The 23,288-nt window shown below is 34.0% G+C and overlaps 2 protein-coding genes across 4 annotated transcripts; one reads left to right on the top strand and one right to left on the bottom strand.

The window, feature by feature from the left end:
• Positions 1-657: 657 nt before the first annotated feature.
• On the bottom strand, positions 658-11,955 carry LOC126699139 (oleoyl-acyl carrier protein thioesterase 1, chloroplastic). Of its 3 annotated transcripts, none has more exons than XM_050396773.1 (8): positions 11,305-11,955; positions 9,905-10,038; positions 9,702-9,815; positions 7,370-7,465; positions 5,563-5,650; positions 5,419-5,487; positions 1,784-2,068; positions 658-921 (listed from the first exon to the last, which is right to left on the bottom strand). In XM_050396773.1, exons 1-7 carry the CDS (start codon positions 11,644-11,646, stop codon positions 1,790-1,792), a joined length of 1,122 nt encoding a protein of 373 aa, XP_050252730.1. In that variant the 5' UTR covers positions 11,647-11,955; the 3' UTR covers positions 658-921; positions 1,784-1,789. The 3 variants fall into 3 exon arrangements, with proteins under 3 accessions (XP_050252730.1, XP_050252729.1, XP_050252728.1); XM_050396772.1 differs by lacking the exon at positions 658-921 and adding an exon at positions 1,308-1,406; XM_050396771.1 differs by lacking the exon at positions 658-921 and having other exon boundaries at positions 1,362-2,068.
• Positions 11,956-16,867: 4,912 nt separating this feature from the next.
• Positions 16,868-21,873, top strand: LOC126699137 (probable LRR receptor-like serine/threonine-protein kinase At3g47570). The gene is made up of 3 exons (XM_050396768.1): positions 16,868-19,712; positions 19,987-20,400; positions 21,677-21,873. The coding sequence occupies exons 1-3, from the start codon at positions 17,015-17,017 to the stop codon at positions 21,688-21,690; spliced, it is 3,126 nt and encodes a 1,041-aa protein (XP_050252725.1). The 5' UTR covers positions 16,868-17,014; the 3' UTR covers positions 21,691-21,873.
• The last annotated feature ends 1,415 nt before the right edge of the window (positions 21,874-23,288 follow it).

Raw genomic sequence — 23,288 nt, 5'->3', positions numbered from 1 at the left:
GGTGTAGCGTGTAGGTAAAACATTTGGCCTCATGGCTGAAAATCTTATGTTTGATACAACATTTTCATAATTGCTGACGTAACATGTTGTAACTTGTAATTAATGTATGATAAATGTGGTCAGTGGTGGACTCCATTGATGAGATGTTGCTCAAATTAACCTTATTATGAAACTAGTAACAATGGTTCATGAAATTTCCATGAGACAATCACGGGGTATGAGGTAGCCTGCCAATTACTTCTCCTAAGTGAGAGCTTTATACATTAGATACAATTGTAGCTCCTAATCAAGAGTGGCCTCTCTTGATTTTCAACCAGTAATTAACTATATAACTACACATGACAAAAATCTATAAATAGTAGTAGCATTACCCATTTGGATAATTGATAGAAGTGGGTGTGTGAATGTGAATATGAGAGAAGGAAAACTACTCTCTATTTCTACTTTGTGTGGAAGGGTTCATAGGCACCTTAGAGTGTGATTCATTGTGTCTTGCCTTCGTTGTTGATATTATGTGATCGAATTAATCAATTCTACTTGTGCATATACGTTTTTTGTTTCAAATATTGGTATCTGAGCAACAATACAAACAAACTGTCTCCAATAAGAGTTGTGCCAATTGATGGCTATATATGAGGATATAACAGCTCTAATAACTTGGGGAAAAAAAACAATAATGGAACTTCACTAATCAAAGATATAATATTATAATACAAATATATGTTTAAAGGTAGTATTCGTTGAGTATTTTAACAGTTCGTCTTTCAAATGCTAACACTATATGTTTTATATTTCAGACACTAACATAAAGTAGCACATGTTTTGATGTCTGCAACACAGTCAACCGAAGTGAGAATGCAAGACGTCTATTGCAAATCATAAGCCTTCTAGCTAGCGAGACTGTCCATGTTCAAGATTAACCTGAATTGAAGCTTCATTAAGCCACAACAAACCCTAACCTGTACAAGCTTTATTTATTTATTTGAGAGAAAAGATAGATATTCAAGCTTTATTAATGTGGATTATCTCGTTTAAATAATCAGAAGAAATTTAACTCTAATTTGGCTTGAAGCTAACTCCATTGAACCTGCTATATGACAATTGAAAAGACCATACATGCATAGTTTTGGTCACATAACTTTTTTAATAAGTAATGTGACTTATTTAAATTATACACATAATTAGTCTTATAAAATCCCCAATGTAATGGGTTAAAGAAGAGACTCTGCCGCTCGATATTTGGGACCAGTATAACAGTTACCATATTTGGGACCAGTATAACAGTTACCGACCCATTTGAGCAATGATTTGTTCACAAATCATTTTCTACATATATAAACCTGTGGAAAACACTAAGAGTCTATTCGCAATGGCCTGGTGGGCAGGGATGGAATGGAGGCATATCCCTGCCAAGATTATTAAATATCAACACAATACATGGAACATTGAGCTTATAAATATCAAAGAAAAACTAGAAATAAAATACATCAAATGGCTCGTGGAGTCTCTCAAAGCAATCTGCATGCATGATCCAACGGAGTTAGTCTCTAGTGCATCCATTGCAGGCAACTGATGTCTGACAACAGATGAGATCCACAATTTTCCGCATTTCCCCTCCCGGTTTACTGTGAGACATCTGTTGTGTGCAATGGATGCATAAGAAACTGACTCCCTCCAAAGACAATTTTGGAGCAAAATCCATTGAGCTGAAAAGTAAAAAATACACGAGAAGAAAGATTGAATACGAACCATTGAAAGCAATAGAAAAGTAAAGTCAACTAACTATGTATCATCTTGCATGTTTCTTTCTCCACTCAGTGCGTCCTCGATTTATTTCAAGCCCATCACCTGACACTCTCAGTAAATGTAGAAACTGACGTAAATCTTCATTGTTTTCTGCTGCAGCTATAGACCCATTAGTTCCTTGAATCTTAGAAATTGCTTCGGCATCCTCTACTGGTTCCACACTGGTTAGTGAATCAACTATGTCATCATGTTGGCACTCCCGTCTGTAATCTAAAGTAATAGTTTGCAGTTCATGGCTATCAATGATTTCTTGAGGCAAGCTCTGTGGTATAAAAAAAAAAAATGTATTACTCAACCAGCTTTATAATATTAACAGGAAGTATCATCAATAACAAAAACATGAGCCATAATAAGTCACTTAAGAATGATGCAGCGTACAGATATTTTTAGGTGGGTGGGGAAGGCTACAAAGATCCCCATAAATTCTAATGAATTCAAACCTTTCAACACTCGTAACAATAAAAAGATAATTTTCTATCAGATGTTAATCATTACATTCATATTGATTTCCAAAATTAGGAAGAAATAATTGGATGAACTGGGTCAAATCAGCAATGAATTTGTCATATGTAAAGTCATCATTAAAAATAACAGTACTTCCTCCTCCCATAATAATGGGTGGAGGGCAAGGTTGTGAGTTCAAAACAGACTAGGAGAGGGTAACTTACTAATAAAACAACAAAATGTGAATAATGCCATCATTCTTTTTCTTTTTCTTTTGTGGGGGCTATATAGATGAAATTCATTAAACATGGAAAAAAAACATATAAATTACAAGCAAGAATCCTCCTAAGGGCTTCAACTCGACCGCTCTGGGGGAGCAAACAAGTTGGTAGACTGCATACAAGTTTGCCTCCCTTTTAACCCAATGAGAAGTTAAAAAACTAAGAAAATCAAACAGTGCTGCTAAGGTCTAGACTTCGTGAACGATATTCTTTATTTGTAGACTAGCCTTTATAGCATAATTTTTTTTTTTTTTTTTGATAAGTAATAAAGATATATATTCAAGAAACTACCTTATGCAGAAAAACATAAGGCAGAGAGAAAAATACAATGGGAAAGAGAGAAAAAAAAAGAAAAAAGAAAGGAAAGGATACTAATTACACAGGAGAGAGCTAAGGAACAAAGGGAGGGAATCACTAGAGGTGAGTCCCCAAGCCCTAAACCAGTCCAACAGAGAGCCACTGAAAGAGGCCAATAACTGGTCATCCGAACTTTCCATGTCCTCAAAAGTCCTACTATTTTGCTCCCTCCAAAGACACCACATCAAGCATAATGGAGCTAAGTTCCAAATGCCTAGACACATGCTTTCCAGGCCAATTCCACCAACCAAATAGAGTATCCGCAACCGATCTTGGCAAGACCCAAAAAATCCCAAAAGATCTAAATACCAAATTCCACAGCCGATAAGCCTTACCACAGTGAAGTAACAAATGATCCACTGTCTCCCCATTACAACGGCACATGATACACCAGTCAACAAAAGCCATCCTTCTATCCCTCAAATTGTCACCTGTAAGGATCCTATCCCATATAGCAGTCCACACAAAGAAGGAAACACGCCGAGGAGCCTTAACCTTCCAAACACCTTTCCAAGGAAAAATAATGGGCAAGGGGCTTCTCAACTTATTGTAAAATGAACGAACATAAAAAACCCCATTCTTTGTCAACTTCCATCGCATATGATCTCCATTCTCAGTGGGAGGTAGATTTGAACCCAAAGTACAAAGAAATTCATCCACACCAGCCATTTCCCAATCATTTGGTCTCCGAATAAAATGAACATTCCAGCTTATCCGATCCTCTAACCCCAACCGTTCAAGAGAAGAGGCCACTGATGCCTCTTTGTTGGATGCAATCCCATACACACTCAGAAAGGTCAAATTGAAGTGGAGAATCCCCACACCATTGATCTGTCCAGAGTTTAACTCTATCTCCCACCCCTACCACAAAGCGAATATTTTTTCTAAAATCCTCCCACCCCATGCGGATGCTTCTCCACAAGCCACACCCATGAACCCCTCTACCTAGCTTGGAAGTCCATCCCCCCCATTCTTCCCCAACCTTGAGAGCTATAACCCTTCTCCAAAGGCTTGTTTGCTCAATCCCAAACCGCCATAACCACTTCCCTAGTAAGGCTTTGTTAAAAGTAGTTAATTTCCTTACTCCTAACCCACCATTTTTCAAAGGTGCACACACCTTGTCCCATCCCACCAAATGAGTCTTGGAGTCCTCCCACAAGAAATCCCTTTGCAACCTCTCAATTTTATTGGTCAAATGTGTAGGGATGGTAAAAAGAGATAAAAAATAAGTGGGGAGACTAGCTAATGTGCTTTTAAGCAACGTTAGTCTTCGCCCTTTAGACAAATACATCTTCTTCCAACCGGCCAACTTGCGCTCAATTCTCTCCAAGATAGGATTCCAAATAGTGGGAGACTTGTGGGACACCCCCAATGGCATACCAAGATAGGTCATAGGCAGAGACCCAATCTGGCACCCCAAAATCTCTGCCAAGACATGGACATTAGGAACCTCCCCAATGGGAATCATCTCACTCTTCAACGCATTAACCTTTAAACCTGTCACTGCCTCCAAACAAAGAAGAAGCATTTGAACATATAGAATTTGCTCCTCATTTGCATCGCAAAACAGAATCGTATCATCTGCAAACAAAAGATGCGAGACACATACCCCTCCACCCCGTCTACCATCGGCCCTAAAGCCTCGAAGTAAACCAGCCCCTTCAGCTCTTTTCATCACCTTACTGAAGACCTCCATCATAACCAAAAACAATATGGGAGATAGCGGGTCCTCTTGTCTCAATCCCCTCGAACTCTCGAAAAAATCAGCTGGAGACCCATTAAACAAGACCGAGAATTGGACAATAGATATGCATGTGCGGATCCACCTACACCACCTCACCCCAAATCCCATTCTCTTCAACAAATCAAGTAAAGCCTCCCACTTCACATGATCATAGGCTTTCTCAATAGCATGATGTATCGCTGAATCCATGCATGACTTTGCATTCCCCTCAATGGTCACTTTAGGGAGACCATTTATATAAGGCATATTTATGTAAAGACACCTTATCTAGAGTTTATTACTTTATTTTCCTGATAAGTCTGCTATCCTGTTTGTTTGTTTGGTTTTTTTTTTTTTTTTCAATTGTTGATGAGTAATAAGAAATATTATCACTACCAAGCTTTTTATGTAAAAAGTTTCCCCTTTTAATTTAATTTTAGTTCTTTAATTTGTGGTCCTCCTTTTGAAGAAACAAAAGGAATTCAGAAGCTTGAAAAGGCACTCTCCACCCATATCTGAGAAGTAAAGCAGTTTTTCAGCAGGAGTTTTTCTTGGTACCATTTATTTCACCCGCTTTACAGGGCACCCTACCTGGAAACAAAGGCATGGAATATACTACGGACCTCTCCAACCCTATACAAATTATGGGTGCTGAAGGGCTCTAGAAAGTGGCTCCATTGTAAGGATACTTTTAATTAAAAGTCAGTGACTAAAAGAAAGAAGGGGAAAAAGGGGGGGGATTAAGAAGCTTTGGCATCTGTTTAACAAGAGTACTGCTAATATTAATAAAAGATGGCTTCAACCAACCTCCAGAACCCATCCAATGTAGGTGACATTATTAACATGCTGGTTCATGTCCAGATCAGCTCTTCTGGGCTGCAAAAAATCAATACTGAGATGTGGGACCTCGAAAAACTGTTCAAATAATTTAGATCAACCAAATGATCTTACCACAAGTCCCAGCTTAGAATGATCAGCAGGATCTTCCAGTTTTGGTATTCTTCTCAAACTACTACTGTTCTCCTCAGGAATTGCTAATCTAGAAAAGCCAAACCGACAAAACATAAAAATTAAAAATATCAAACAAAGTCAATAATGAGAATAACAGTAGTATAAAATATAGAGATGTTTAGAGATGATCAGAATTTATCAACTTAAGCTATAAGTAATCTATACACCCCATATTATATTCACCTGGGATGTTTCCAATTATATCTTGTGATGTAAAAATATCTACCACAATCTTCAGTTATTTCATTTTGCATAAAATTAGATCCCCATCTAATCCCTCCCCCACTCTTCCAAAAAAAAAAAAAAAAAAAAAAAGGTCACAGTCCTTAATGTAGACAATTTCCAGTAACAGAAGAATTTAACAAGAGTAGGTCCTACACGGTATATCAAGAAAAAAATGGCACTGCTTCCATGTTAGTAAAATCTTTTATTAAAAGTAAAGCTTTTCAGGTCAAAAAATAAAAAATAAATAAAGGATTGACCATTTATTGTTGCAAATGATTATTTCAACAATATACCAGGTAAAACCATTGATTTGAGGAAAATTGAGACCTTACCCAAAAAGAAAGAACATTAAGAGAATGGCATTTTTCTTGGGGGAGGAGTTCAAAACTTAATTCTTGAGCCTTTCAACCTTTCTGAAGTTATGCCCTTTCCATGCATGAAATTATTTTTTATTTTTTATTTTTTTCTTTTTTTGTTATGCTTACTCATAGTATATAAAAATAGGAATGCATGCATTTAAATGTTAGTTTAGGTCTTCCTCTACCTTCTCTTGTTCCATCGACCTAAATCAACTAACTCCTTAATTGGTGAATTAATTACTCTCCTTTGCAAGTGAGGGAAACCATATAAAGCAACTCTCATCTTTTTGAGTTTGTTACTTACATAAAACTAAATCATCATTACTTGAAAAAAAAAAAAAAAAAAAAAAAAAAAAAAAAAAAAAAAAAAAAAAACTCAAAATTTATTAAATGTTTTTTTTTTTGATAAGTGAAAATTTATTAAATGTTACGATAAAACATTATACCTCGCATGACTAAATTTTTTCCAAGCTTCATTAAATGTTGCTATAAACATTACACATTTATCAATCTCCGTTACTTTTTCAATTTGTTACATGTAAACTCAAGCTTTGTTAAATGTTTGCAATTGTAGAGCAAGATTCAATAACATAGTTGCTCCAGCTCTACACTAACATCTTCTGATATTTTTGAATGTAAAAATATTCAACAACCTTCATTAATAATTTAGTCAGTTTATCATACAAGCTTAAATATTTCTCACACTCTTGCTTTAGATAATTAGATTGCTTATGATTTAATGCATTTCCAACAGTGTACTCTACATTTTCAAAATGCTCTCTCTCAAGCTTGCAAAAGACAATTTACTGTGATGAAATTTGGTGCCTCATACAAACCTACAAAAGAACAGGTAGCACCTTGAACCTATGTATTGTAAAACTATCTATTCCCCCAATCTCATTAAATAAATTAGTTCCTATCAAATTTTAATATATTGATGAATATTATCTTATTTACAATGTCCAATCACACATATGACAAAGATGTGAGCAAAAGGGTTTCGACCATCGCACATAAAAATATGCCAAGCAAAATCATGCCATCTTGCAAGTGTTAATTATGATGAAGCCAATATGCCATGTGAATTACATTTTGTAAACTGTATAAAACCATTTACAAGAAAATCAGATATTTTATACCTAGAGAAAACAAGGCATCCTTACCTGGGTTCTCGCGGACAATAAACTAAATACTCATCCCGTACATCATCGCTAACTTTCTGAAGACGTCTGGTGTCTTCGTTCATCATCACCCACTTGCTGAAACATAAGGTTCACATGATAAACTTTGACAATGCATCTCAAATCAGATAGACAAAGTTAGAAATAATTGCAAGAATTGCTAAGTCAAGTTGTTGAGTTAATCTGACAACAAATGTTCGATAGCTTCCACAAAGGTGATCTTTGAATCAAGATGAGATTGATTAATTAATAAACAGAATTTTTAACCAAAAAAAAAGTGTGCAGGGGGGTCGTAAATTATGAAGTAAAAAAAGTAAAATATTAAGATGGATAATTTAAGCACATTCTGGCACACACCAGACTAGCATAGTTTTTGTCAATGGTCAAGAGAAGCATTAAATTTATGAATAATTGTGTTCCAGCAGGATAACCCCTTGATCTATATTTATAGTGGCCTCATTTATTTTCTGATTTGCAAAGAAGCTACTACAGGAAGGAATTGAAATGTTTAATCTTAGAGTAGAATATATATTTTTTCAGAATATTATAAAGAAAGAAAAAATGCAACAAAATACATATAAATCCATGGTCGCTCTTCAATCCCCATAACAGCAGTCACATCCAGTTTTGCGAATGATCTTTTTAGCTAAATTGTTGAGTACTGTAGCTAGGAATCACCACCAAAAAAAAAAAAAAAAAAAAAAGGCTCTCCACACCCTGCTCATCATTACTCATTACTATTCAAAATTCTGAAAAAAGCTACAATAATTGTTAGCCATACCAAGCACTGCATCATATTTTATATGCTACTCTCTCTCTCTCTCTCTCTCTCATCTGCAAAGTGATCTGCTGATGTTGTTGGCCATTTGGCTTCACCAGTTGTTGGGGGCCAACTTGGACTTGGTATTGTTGGTGGGTGGCTGATCTGGCCATTAGGCTGCTGATTTGGCAGTGCGGTGGCAAATTGGTGTCGTCAAACATTGTAGGGGGAGCCTAGGAGAGGGGCCTAACAGAAGGGGGTGAGAATAGGGGAAGGAGTGAAAAAAGTGATGGGAAGAAAGGAAAAAACAAAAAGAATTTATTTGAATATTTAATAGGATGTATAAGAAAATTAAGGGTGGGATGCCAACAACCTTTAGGCCAATCGGCATCATCTCCTAGTGTTTCCAATGAAAACATCTAGGATTTGAAACCCCCTTGCCCACTTAAAGCGTATCGAAAATGAAGAGTGTGATGTAAGGTGTATTTAAAAAGCGGCTAGCTAAAATAGAAAATTGGGTTTTTTTTTTTTTTTTTTTTTGCTAGGTAGAAAAGTGGGTAATTTCTTCAAAATATGAAAAGATTTCGCAGAACTGGATGTGAATGATCTAATATATGGTTCTATCACGGCAACTTTAGGTAGAAACTCATGTTTATGCATCACTTTTGGGGGAATTTCATATCAATATAATAAATTAACTTAGCAATAACATAACAGTATGATCAAGTCACTTACCCAGAAAATAAAGATTAAGATAAAGGAAATTACGGACTATAGTGCATTCTTATTCTTCTCCTTCAAAGGCACCTCAAAATTTTCGGAAATATAAATAATTTTGAAAGTTGGTTGGCAAAGGCCATTTTGGGTGTCATAGGAAAGGAATGGGTCTATTTGGATGGCTACCCTGCATTGCTTGATGTGGTATCTCTAGAGAGAGGAATACCCGGTGCTTTGAAGATACAAAGAGATCTATTCCTGATCTAAAACTTTTTTCTTTAGAACTTTGTTGGATTTTTACATAGTCAATTCTTTGTTCGATTACTGATTTGAAAGATTTATGTAATTAATTGATTGTATGGTCCCCAATCATATACTTCGTATACTTGGTGACTTGATTTTTTTGTTATTAATGAAACTTTATTACTTATAAAATAAAAATAAAAGGCTATAATGGGTAGTTTGAGCAACAGCTATATGAAATCATGAGATTTATTAACAAAATTGCTTTAAAATTAGATGACACTGAAATGGAGAAAGAGGGCAGTTTCCCAAAACCACAACAAGAGACTAATTGATACATGAGTTTATAACATACATCAAAATCACCCAGAAGAGCATTCTATAATCATAAAAAAAGTGACACTCAGGACTTGAAAATCATATAAACAAGTGAAATGTGGTTGAATTAGTGATGCATGTGTCAAAAACATTTTCCCCATTTAAGATTATAAAAAAGATTCCTCTCTTTCAAAATTGTTGCTTCATTTATTTTACCTTATAAGTCTCTTTTGCAAGGGAAAGGACGTAAAAAAGAAAGAGTAGCTTAATATGCACCTTGTTGCTCTTCCAATAACTTGACCAGTAGCATGGTCCTTGAGTATCCAATCTCGTCTGGTTCCAATTCTTCCCTCCCCTTGGCACCAAGTTTCAATTTCAATCACATCACTCCTGTACCACCAACCATGTATCAAAATGGAGTTTATCATGTAAGAATCCCATACTAAACTCACAAAATAAGAAAGAAGAAGAAAACTCACCAAGCTGGGTATTTGTAGATTTCAATGTGCATGCGAGCAGTAACCCATATGAGATGCAGTTTCCTCATGGTAGGGGTGGTTGCAAAGCCATCTGTTGAAAATCCTACACTCTGTGCATGATTGCATCCAACCTCCTACATCACACAAGGAAATTATTATACTGAAGATCTTTGAGAAGAGCCAATCCTTCAATAAGTTTCATTTAAGGTAGAAGGTATCTCTCCCCTGTCCAATAAGATGAAATGAGTAACTGCATATTGATTTTCTCTCTCTCTTTTTTTAGCTTTCTGAAAATGGAAACCAACTTTTCATTCATAATATGGTTAACTTCTAAACAATGGAACTGTAACTTCTGAATTAACAATTTACCATTTATTAATCTCTAGATATTGAACTAATGAGCAGCCCCCTAACTAAGAGTTACTGAGAATTCAATGCTCACTGACAATTTCTTGATCCAAATCAGAGATACTAAGACAAAAGAATTCAAATTCCAGCATGGTAGCATTCAAATGAATGTAGAGTCTAGTACCTAACAAGCATGCATCTTGACACAGATAATAATAGAAAGCAGAGTGGAATGTTTTCAGAGCACAGTGACCAGCCTAAGCAAGTCAACAACAAAGCCATGCAACATTACTCAGGCGCTAAAATTCAGAAATTTACATGACAAAGAAATGGACAGTGACAGAGAAAATAGTAAAACCCATGAAAATAGTAAAACCAACAATAAGAGAAAATCCCATGAAAAAACTTAAGCATCCACATCAAATGTTGAAAAAAAATGTCATTTTTACATACTAAAAGCCTACTTTATTATTTTACCACGTCATTTTACAATATCTCATTTATCGTATGTTCTATCATTCAATTCTATACATTAAAATAATATTTAATACACATTAAAATAATATATTATCTCCTCTCTGTCATCACCACCAACAATATCAACAACAAACAACAAACTATGAATAAAAAACTATTTTTTTTTTTTTTTTAGCATTCTCGGCCGTACCGTTGCAAAATGCAACGGTACTGTTCATATGTGGCAAAAGTTTTAAGATTTAGAACATATTTGGCATTTGGCACATTTAGCACATCTGTGGATGCTCAATCTTGAAAATTCAAAACAATCAGTAGCAAGTGCATGTAACAGAGAACAAAACAATCACAATCAAACCCAGACATCCAAAACCGACAATACCCAGTTGAGAAGATCCCACAAAAATGTTAGAACAAGTTGCAAATGCATGTCAAAGAGAACAGTACCATCAAACCCAGAAACCCAAAACCCACAAATCCCAACCGATAAACCCATTAACAAAAACCCAAAATTGAATCAATTCAAAGTAAAACTCATTGAAAAGAACAAAAACAAAATGTGGGATTTTCGAAAGAACCTGCAAGAGATTAGCAATGGTTTCAACAGTGGCAGTTTTGTTAATCCCAACTTCATAGCATCTCACTATGAATCTCTCCTTATACGACAATCCATCCTCCGTCAAGCTCCCAAGTCTCAAACGGTCCGCCAGAGTCCCCGACCCTGACCCTGACCCGGATCCGATAACCCGGTCAGACACCACAGCCATAATTGGACCTTTGTACGAAGAACCAGAACCAGAGCCTAAAACGACGGCATTTCTCCGGTGCCCACGTGTCAAAATGGGCCCTCGGCCCATAAACCCACATTGGGTTATCGCTTGGCTTTGGTCACTCAACACATTGCACGAGACCTTCAACATTTTACTCTCTCTTTTCGTACGCACACAAAGTGTTTGTGTTTTTGTGTGTGTGTGTGTGAGAGAGAGAGAGAGAGAGAGAGAGAGAGAGCGTATGTCTGTGTTTTTTTTTTAGTGATTTTTTTGGGTCTCTGACTCTGTGTTTTTAAAAGGTTACTATAAAAAGTTTGGTCGATGAGACCGAGGAGAAAGGAGTTGGAGAGAGGAAAATGCCACTGGGGTTGGCGGGAAATAACGAGGATGCCATTCACCAAACTGTACTTGAGAAGAGTTTGGACTTTGGATTGGAACAAGAGACGGAGAAAACTGCGTGTTGGGATTTTAAATTTTAAATAGACAAGTGAGATAAGTGGAGAGTCATGGAACCGTCTCTATAAGCAAAGGCACCACCAACCAAGCACGTTTTGCTTGCTTTTGTGATGTAGCGAACCTCTATCCTCTTATAGGCTATCCAGCAAAGCCCTCTCTTCTATAGTAAATGAGTAATGCTAGAGACACATAATTTGTCATAATATTATGTCACAATTTGTCATGTGATTGGTAAAAGTGTCTCAAATAACTCACCATCATACATTTATTAATCACAACTCGTTAAGTGGTGAGTTACGACAAATTATGTGTCCCTAGCATTATTCTTCATAAATTATACTGTGTTTACTAAAATACTCCAACCTATTTAAAGTAGTTGAATTAATTAATGATTAAAAAAAAAAAAAAGGTAAACAGAAAATTTCTCCTCTCCTAGCCACCCTTTACTCTGAGGACTAAAAGTCAGTCACTCTCTACTCTTAAACCAATCAGTCAGCCACCCTTTCTAATCTCTTAGGGTACAACTAGCCTCTTTTTTCTTTTCTTTTTTTGATAGGAACTAGCCACTTGTTTTGTTTTCTCAATTATGCCTCTTTAATTTCAAATTTGACTTATAGTGTTGGGAATTAATTTAGATGTAACTATTAGCTAAATTTCAGCTTCAAGTTTTGGTGTTGAGAGCTAACTTAATTGTAATTATTAGCTAGTCTATTTCTTAGTAGAGTTTTGACTTTTGGTGTTGAGAGCCGGCTTAATTATAACTATTAGCTAGGTTAGTTCTTAGTAGAGCTTCGACTTACAGTGTTGACAGCCAACCTAGCTATAACTATTAGCTAATTTATCTCCTAATAGTTAGAGTATTCATGACTGTGGTTGAAAAGCCACTAAAAACCTATGTTTAGCACTTCAAACACCAAAATGCATGTAATATCAAAGGTGCTAAAGCTAAAAATAAAAATAAAAATAGTAACATGCTAGTAGCAAATCACTGTAACATGCTATTATTTTTTTTATTGAGTTCTTGATAATTTATTTATATTAGACTCTTCGTCTTTTGCACCTCATTAACTCATCTAGAACCCAAAAAAAAAAAAAAAAAAACTTAAATAGGACACATGGCGCAAAATTAGACAACAATTAGAATCCAATTTAGAACGTAATTGGATTTTTTCTTAGCTTTGCCTATTAATATATTCTAAAATTAAGAAATAAAAATCTTTAAGAATAAATAATTTATGACACATGGCACAAAATTGGAATTCTAGTTTGGATTTCTAATTTAAGTTTCACCTACTACTACTACTACTACTACTACTATTATTATTATTTCTTGGGAGTGCTTGACCAACTGAGCAACTATAAAATTTACCTAACATTAAAAAAAAAATCTATAAATTAATAAAAAAAAATTATAGATTTTTTATTTGAGAATTTAAATATGAATTTGGGGTAAAAAAATACATAAAAATAAAAAATAAAAAAATATTTTTTTGAGAAAAATAAATAAATATTATGACATTATTAATATAGAAGTTATGAACCTAGTGAATTTGCAATCATGGAGAATATCATTCTTCATGAAAGTAAAAAGTCTTTGCCATAACTTATAAAATTTTCATATTGATAAATCTAATTAGTGATTTTTTTTCACCCCCTCTCTTAGGTTGAGTGGGTCGGTTAAAGTTGGCTAAACCCGAAACTAACTTGAAATCTGAAGGAAACTCATCAGTTTAACTCGGATCCAACCTAAACAGCCATTTAATCCGCCCAAGACCTTTTGGTCAAGTTGGGTAGGGTGATTGAGTTAGGTTTTCTAGGTCTTTGCTCAGCTCTAATCAATATCAATTTCTTATTATTTACTCTACTCCTATTATTTATTATTATTCAATGTTATTTTGAAAACAGAGAACATTTTTTTTTTTTTTGAGAAGAAGATCAGGTTATGTTTGGTAACCATTTTTGTTTTCTATTTTCAAAAATTTAAAAGATAGTTTTTTGAAAAAAAAATAGAAAATACTAAAATATGTTATTACTAGGATTTGAACTCTAATGCTAACTCGTTAAATGAGTCAGGTTCATTAAATTAAACGTGCTTTTTCATTGACTTTTAAAAATTAGAAACTGAAAACGGCCTTTTGCATGTTTTCAATTTCCTTCACAAATTGAGTTTTGAGAACAATTTTTGTTTTCTATCCATTTTGGGTTACCAAACAAGTTTTTTAGTCTTAAAAATATAAAACTATTTTTGAAAACAGAAAATAAGAGGAAAAAACAGTTACCAAACATACTCAGTCTAAAATTGTATTTGTATTGAAGCTGAGAAAATTATTGAATACTCCGGGAGTAGTGGGTCCTACCATAAATTTAATTAGTGGAACTTACTGTTATGTAAGTGGGAAGTACTCCAGGAGTATTCAATAATTACTCTTAAAGTTGGCATTTACAATCTTAATTGTAAATTATAATAATGTACCATATCGTAATTTGGCATAATTATGTCCACATGTGGATCTCTTTAAACATAAAACTATCCAGAATAAATTCAACAGCGTAAATAGAGAGAGGTATATATGTTTAACAAAATAACTTTCTGTTGTTAAAAAACATATACGTCAATGGAATTTGTGTTCATCAAAAATATCAAAGGAATTTGAGTTTTAGTCTTTGTCATTATTATTAGTGGTGCTAATTGTCAAAAAAAAAAAAAAAAATATTAGTGGTGCTATGTGATGTGAGCTAGTGCAAGCTAACCAGACCTGACTTTTTAGTCATTCTTAACATTGGTTCAAGCCATTTCTATTTTCTAGTCTTTGGCCACTGAAAACTTCAACTGTTTTCTCATTCCTAAGACTTCACTTGCAATATTTTCCAACAATAGTCCAGACGCATTTGAAAATGGTGGATTCAATAGATTGTGGAAAACAAATTTCTCACGTGAGTCCCTTTCTTTTCTTTTTTTGGTTTCCTACCAAACTTTGAATTAATTGTGATTTGGGGACAAATTTCGTATACATACTCATTATAGATTATACTGTTTTAAGCTTGATGCATAAATTTAACCATAGAAGAGAATTAATAAATGGTAAAACAGAAAGTTGTAGGAAAAATCAATAAAGAATACGACAAAAAACATACCTAAAGAATAAGCTAAAACTGTAGTATTGTTCAGTTAGGTCCACCTCCAATTAAAGCATCTGGTCAAGTTCAGGCCCAGAGATAAAGGACCTGGGCCTGGGTTCGGCTTGAGACTTGAGAGTTGAGAGCCTTCGGGGTTCTGTATTGTAGTCCTTGTTTATGATGGTGCTTTGTTTTCAAAACCAAAATTCCACATTGTGATTGGCTAGTGCAAGCTAACCAAACCTGACTTTTTAGTCATCCTAACATTGGTTCAAGCAATTTTTATTTTCTAGTCTTATTGGTTTTTGGTTTTTGCAAAGTTTGAATTGATTATGTGAAACGTATGATGCGGTGATAAATTTTGCCCATTGCATATACACTTATTATAGATTCATTACCACGCATCTTTAGCGTAACAATCATTCCATATGTATAAATTTTTGTGGGGTGGGAGAAGTAAGGGTCAAGGTTCAAGTCTTCACATGAGAGTTTCGCACACATACACTTAGATTAAGGGTCTGTTTGGATAGAACTTATTTTGCTGAAACTGAAAACTGAAAACTGAAAACACTGTAGCAAAATAATTTTTAAATGTGTAAATAGTACTGTAGGACCCATATTTAATGAAAAAATTGATAAAAAATGAAATTTGTGGGTCCGTGAACAGTGCACAGATGCACTGTTCACACAAAATTGGTCAAAAGTTGCGGCTACTGTTCATGTATAGTACATGAACAGTAACTGCGTTGGGTAAAACGTGTGCTCCCAAAAAAAAAAAGTACTGTTCATGTACAGTACATGAACAGTAACTGCGTTGGGGTAAAACGCGTGCTCCCAAAAAAAAAAAAAAAAAAAAAAAGAAGGCAAAACGCAGCAACTAAAACGCAGCAAACAAAACGCGTATCCAAACTAACGCTAAGTTAGAATAAGATTTTTATTTTAGAAAAAAGAAAAAAGAAAAAAAAAAACACTTATTATAGATTAAATTGTTTTAAGTGTGATGCATATCTTCATCAATAATAGAGTGTTTCCCTACATTTGTAAAAGCTCTTTTATAACTTGTAGTTTTGACAATAAATGTAAATCATAAAAAATTTCCTCTAATATTTTTGTTTCATTTTGTTTATTGCTAATTTGCTAGTAACATCTCTTTTTTTTTTTCTTTTTTTTTTTTGAGAAACTTGCTAGTAACATCTCTGATAGATCTTTTTCGAGATTCAATGAGACGTTCCATAAATGAGCCTCTTTAAAAAGGACTTACTGCTATTGATTTAATCATTATTTTTCTTCCTTTTTTTTTTTTTTCTAAAATTTTCATATCCATATTCATATGTTTTGGTAGACTTTAATAAATAAAAAATAAAAGAAATACTATCTAAGGTAAAAATTATAATATGACTATAATAAAATAAATTGTAAAGTGTGGAGTAACAAAACTTGATTTATTATATGCACAATTGTAAATTTACTTATTGATAAAATTACGCAATAATATCAACCCTCATGAGTAAAGATAGATTCACTTAAAATCAAATTAATATTAGGAATGTTCACAAAAATTGAGAGAGAGAGAGAGAGAGAGAGAAAGGAATGGCCAACGAGTGCCTTTTGTTTTTGGCTGGACATAGACCACTTCTTCCAACGATAAAACATTACTGGGTCTGGGTCTGGGTATGATGAGTTTCAATTTGGATTGCAAAAGTATGGTAAAACATTATTAGGTGTTAGGTATATTTCAATTTGGATTGATATAAAAGTATGCTAGGAAATGAGTATATGGACCATTGACCATTGACCATTACATGCAGAGTTCGTTCCCTTCCAATCTTCAACTATATATATGTGTGCTTTTCCTTGGGCGCTAAGCAGCGAAATCAAACCCTTTGTTTTGTTTCCACAAACTAATAGTCTAATACCCACCCAATCGTACCAAGCTTGACCTTGCATGGGGCTTTCTCAGTTGAGTTCAGCTCCACCATCCTTTTGTATGCGTGCCTTTATTTTTTTCTGGGGGTGTGGCTTTTTAGTCACCTCTGTAGTTGGCGGGAATAATGAGACGGACCGATTGGCGTTGCTTGAGTTCAAAGCCAAGATCATTAATGACCCTTTCCAGGTTATGAGCTCTTGGAATGACAGCTTCCACTTTTGTCAATGGCGAGGTGTCACCTGTGGTCGACGACATCAGAGGGTCACCATGCTGGACCTACAATCTTCAAAACTGGTAGGTTCTATATCACCACATGTTGGAAATTTAAGTTTTTTGAGAATTCTTACCCTCCAAAACAACAGTTTTCATGATGAAATCCCTCTAGAAATTGGTCGTTTACGCAGATTGCAGTTCTTACTATTGTCCAATAACACTTTTAGTGGCAAAATTCCAAGCAATATATCCAATTGCCCTAGCCTTGAAGACCTTCGTGTCGGTGGCAACCTTTTGACGGGAGAAATCCCTGCAATGCTTGGCACCATGTCAAAACTTCGAGTTTTTTCTGTGAGCGCCAATAATCTGATAGGAAGAATCCCACCTTCTTTTGGAAACTTATCGTTTCTAGAACTGTTTGGTTCAACATATAATAACTTGCATGGGATTATCCCAGATTCTTTTGGCCAGTTGACCAAGCTTGAACAACTTGGTCTGGGTGTAAATAAGTTGTCTGGAAAAATTCCTCACTCAGTCTTCAATATTTCTTCAATAAACTTCTTCGATATAGGAGACAACCAAATCCAGGGGCATCTTCCATCAGACATAGGCATCACTCTTCCAAATATCAAACTATTACACATTGGCAACAACCGATTTACTGGATCTATCCCAGTTTCAATTTCTAATGCCTCAAATCTAGATACACTTGAATTGGATGGGAATAAACTAAGGGGAAAAGTTCCTTCTTTGGAGAAGCTAAATAGATTTTCAAGATTTGTCATTACCGATAACAATCTTGGAAATGGAGGGGCAAATGACTTGAATTTTCTCTGTTCATTGACAAATACCACCTATTTGACCGTATTGGCTTTAAATATCAATAAATTTGGGGGAGAGTTGCCCAAATGCATTGGCAATTTGTCAACTAGCCTCGCTTGGTTGCTTCTAGAAACTAATAAAATATACGGAAAGATTCCTACCGAAATAGGAAATTTGATCAACATGGAGAGACTTGATATGTGGCAGAACAAATTATCAGGTAATATTCCCTCTGAAATTGGAAAGTTTCAAAAGCTACAATTTTTGGCACTACATGAAAACAATTTATCTGGGAAGATTCCATTTTCTTTTGGAAATTTGACCATCTTGACAAACTTGTATTTATACGAGAATAATCTTCAAGGCAAAATCCCTCTAAGCATAGGCAAGTGCCAAAATTTGATCAATTTGTTTCTTGCTAATAACAATCTCAGTGGTTTGATATCCCCACAGGTCATTGGTCTTTCATTCTCACCAATTAGGCTAGATTTGTCTGCCAACCAATTTACTGGTGTCCTTCCCATGGAATTAGGGAATTTCAAAAATTTAGAATATTTGGATATTTCAGAAAACATGTTGTTTGGTAAAATTCCAGAAAGTCTGGGTAGTTGCGTAAAGTTGGAATTTCTAGCTATGAGAAGAAACCACTTTCAAGGGATTATTCCACCATCTTTGGCATCATTAAGAGGCCTTAGATCTCTAGATCTTTCTAACAATAATTTGTCTGGAGAGATTCCAAAAATTTTGGAGAACTTTGTCTTTTTGCAATTTTTGAATCTATCTTACAACAATTTTGAGGGTGAGGTTCCAATAGACGGAGTTTTCAAGAACATGAGTGCAACTTCAATTAGAGGAAATGAAAAGCTTTGTGGGGGCATGCCTAAGTTTCAACTTCCTAATTGCATATATGAAAAATCCAAAAAGAGAAAGTTGACCTTTACCTTGAAATTAATGATCTCTATATTTTCTGGGCTTATTGGAGTGTCTTTGGTTTTGTCACTTCTACTTCTTTTTTGTTTAAGGAAGAAAAGAAAAGAAAATATCTCAAGTGACTTAGGAAATTTTCTTTTGAATCTCTCTTACCAAAGTCTCCTAAAGGCGACCAATGGGTTCTCTTCTACCAATTTAATTGGTGTGGGTAGCTTTGGGTCTGTGTATAAAGGAATTCTTGATGAAGGTAGACATACAGTTGCTATTAAGGTTTTTAACCTTTTGCATCGTGAAGCTTCCAAAAGTTTCAAAATAGAATGTGAGGCTTTACGAAATATTAGACATCGAAATCTTGTAAAGGTCCTCACATCATGTTCTAGTATTGACTATCAAGGCCATGATTTTAAGGCTTTGGTAATGGAGTTCATGGGAAATGGAAACCTAGATGAATGGCTGCATCCAACTCCAAGAATAAATGAGACTCTTGAGGAACCAAGAAATTTGAGTCTTCTTCAAAGGTTGAATATTGCCATTGATGTTGCTAATGCATTGGATTATCTTCATCATCATTGCCAAACACCAATCGTTCATTGTGATCTCAAGCCTAGCAATGTCCTTATTGATGATGAAATGATTGGACACGTAGGTGACTTTGGCTTGGCAAGATTCCTTTTTAATGCTATCCAAGATTCTTCTATTAACCAATCAAGCTCTATTGGAGTAAGAGGAACAATTGGTTATACTCCTCCAGGTAAATATCATTATCTTTTTTTAAATTTAATTGTTTTCCTCTTTTTTTAGTTTTTTACTATATTTTAAAGCTTGAAAAAACCATTTCAAAAAGGAAGGATGTGTTGTAGCTAGAAGATAGAATCTTATATAACAAAAATTTTCACTTACTTTTTTTAATTCTTATTACATACCATTGTAAAAGCTCCTTTTATACCACTAGGTTATATATCTTTCCCATTTTTCATTTGATACAAAACTATGTACATATTACATATTTGTTATGTGTATTTCAGAGTATGGAATGGGAAACGAGGTGTCAAGATATGGTGATATATATAGTTATGGCATATTATTGTTAGAGATGTTCACAGGAAAAAAGCCAACTGATAACATTTTTCAAGATAGCTTAAACCTTCATGAATTTGTTAAAGCAGCCTTGCCGGAACGAGTAATTGACATTATAGATCCTATCCTTCTTTGGGAAAGAGAAGGAGAGAATAGAGTGAATGACATTACTTGCAATGAGAGCCAAAATGGAAATCCGAAGAGACTAGAATGCTTGATTTTTATACTTGAAATTGGAGTTGCTTGTTCCGTTGAATTTCCAAGAGAAAGGATGAACATGGGTGCTGTTATAATTGAGCTACACTCAATTCGAAAAAAATTTCTTGGAACTAATATACACAGACAAAGGTTTCAAGCTACAGGTAAATTTTTTTTGTCTTGGTAAATGTTATAATTTGATAGCATATCCTCTAATCACTGCATGATCTAATTTGCACTCCAAATGTTTTAAGGGATGAAAGGGACATTCATATAGCAATTAGTAGTGAAATGCCTTTATGTTAGTATTTTCTTTATTCTAGCAAAGCTGAAAAGATTGATGCCACTTGAAATTTTATAAACTCTTTGTGTTATACTTAGTATGAGAATAAGCCTAATTACCTTTCAATGATACCTTTTTTTAGAAGAACCTTTCTATGATACCTAAACACATAATATGCCATTGAAATCTGTTTTCTATTCGGTGAATTTTGTCGTTGAAGATAGGAAATTGGCTTTACATCTTATTACTCTACATGTAGAGGTCTCTATCGATGACATAAGATTTAATGACTTCCAATTGTACTAAATTATATAGTCATTTGACGCATAGTCAGATCTATATAGAGGCCCCCAAAATGTTTTATGATTTTTTTATTATAAATGGTAGAAAAAAAATACTTTTTTATTTTTTTTCCCCAATATTCTTGTTTCTATAAGTATATATATAAACAATACTAAAGAAAAGGGGGTAAGCTACATATTTGGTCTCTATCATTTAAAACAATCCCAAGCCACATGGTTTTGATGCTATATATAAACACCACATTCAGATTAAAAAAATATGGAGTGTAATTAAAAAATAGTCCAAGTTGGAGGGATATAAGTGCATTTTACTTATTTATCATAACCACTTAAATATCATACCAAAAAATAATTTTGTTAGAATAACAAAATACATTGTAAATTTTTTTGTAAGGTATTTAATCATAGTTCAATAAGTTTATATAAAATAAACTTTATTTTGACAATAAATATCATATGGTTTTGTGATATTTACTCTTTTATTCCAGACTCCAGAGTAATAGAATTCAATTCATAATTAATATATAAGATTAAAGTTAACCATGACCCCTCAAAGTAAATTTTCTGACTTGACAACTGGTTTGAGGAAGTCTAAATAAATCTAAGTAAATTGATACCAATTCAACAAATATTGAGCTAGTTGAGATTTTTCATTCCACAAATGGACATTCTTGCATCATGAATTTTCTTACTAGTAAAAACAAAATTGAACGTTTAATTTACAAGTTAAGTTATTGATAATGAATATTTGAATTATTTTTTACTTTAGGGAAAACTTCACCTGGCATACTGTAATTTTTAAAAATCCTAAACTTGTTAATTATAATATGTTGAAATTCTCTTCCCCCATCATAGGTGAACAAGGATGATGACTTCTTATCAAGGTTGTCCACAAGGTTTTCCAGTTTATGATATACAGCATTGCAGCAACTTATCTATCCTGTATCGATCCCATAGCAGTCATGTTGTTTTTGTTTTTTTTCGCCCTTCGATATCAAGCTTGTAAAATTTTCTTCATTAATTAACTTTGAGTAATATGTATCAAGCTTGTTTATGATATACTGCTTTAATGTACTATTGAATAATATTTATTGCAAAAGCTATTCACAATAAGGATCCTATAGAATTTACATGCTCAATAAATTTTAGAGATTGATAGGTTGACATATATATATATATATATATATATAATTGGCATATTTTATGACAAAACGCATTTTACTTGTTTATTATCTATCATTGTCTTTCATATGGTGCGCATAACATGTTTGTTAAGTGCTTTTAGGAAAGATAGATATGGAGCCAATCAAAACAGTCAATCCTAGTTCGTGCTATGATTTCTCAGGACTAGTAGTTTTTAGATAGGCTAGTTTATTTGAATAAGGGTTCATTCATTGTATTCGGGTTATTAATGTATTGGACTTACTTTTGTACTTGAGGTTTCGTCATAGATTGACAAAGGGGAGATTGTTAGGGTCATGTGTTTTGGTATTGTCAAACCATGTCAAATTATGTGTCTTTTATTAAGTTTTAATGTGTCTTAAAGTTGTAATTGAAGACCAAGTTGAAAACACAAAGTTTGCTCAAGAAAAGTTTAAGAAAAACACATTTTCAGCACATTTTCAGCATGTACCTCAATAGCAGCTTGATACTTCCTTGATAGAAGCTAGAAATTTACTACCTCCTTGACACAAACTCAATCAATCGAGCGTCGCAGATCAGCAAAAATCAACAACGCAAGTCCATAACTTATTCGTTTGAAGCCCAATTTGAGACCGTTTGAAGTAGTATTATAAGGACATTATAAGCCATCTATTAGAAGGCTTTTTAGAGAGAGAAACACTTCATTTATGCGGCTAGGATTTTGTAACTAAGTTTCTCTCTTTCACCAAACCAAAGAGTTTCAAAGTAGATATGAAGATTATATTGGTGAAGAAGTTAAAGTTATAGCAACCACCACAGACTTGCTACTGTGAAGAAAACCTTCAAGAGGTTCTTGAAGTCAGTTGGAGGTTTCAATTGTGATTGTGGGTGGAGCATTCACATATTGGAGAGTTAAGAAGTTCTGAAGCGGTGAAGGTTTCTACTGTAAGTTTATCTACTAAGATTGTAGAGTTTAGGGACAAATGTTTTGTACTAGATCTGAAATTTCTTTTTATTATAGTGGATTGTTTTTTGGGAAGGTTTCCCCCTAGGTTTTTTACTGTGAAACTAGTTTGTTTCATTGGTTTTTCTGGGTCATCATATTTTATCTTATTTACTATTTAGTTGTGCATGATTTTGACTTAATATATTGATGCTTGTTTATTTGAACAAGATTTATTCAAAATAGATATAATTAATAACTTGGGTTTAAAACTTGTTAATTCTATCAACCAGAGTCTAAATTTCCCAACAGAGATGATATATGAAGTTTTAGTTTTTTTTTTTTTTTTTTTTTAAGAAACAAGAAGTACCCTATAGAATT

The sequence above is a fragment of the Quercus robur genome, chromosome 9 (assembly GCF_932294415.1).
Source record: "Quercus robur chromosome 9, dhQueRobu3.1, whole genome shotgun sequence".
Classification (NCBI taxonomy): Eukaryota; Viridiplantae; Streptophyta; class Magnoliopsida; order Fagales; family Fagaceae; genus Quercus; species Quercus robur.
This window is presented reverse-complemented; position numbering and strand designations above follow the sequence as displayed.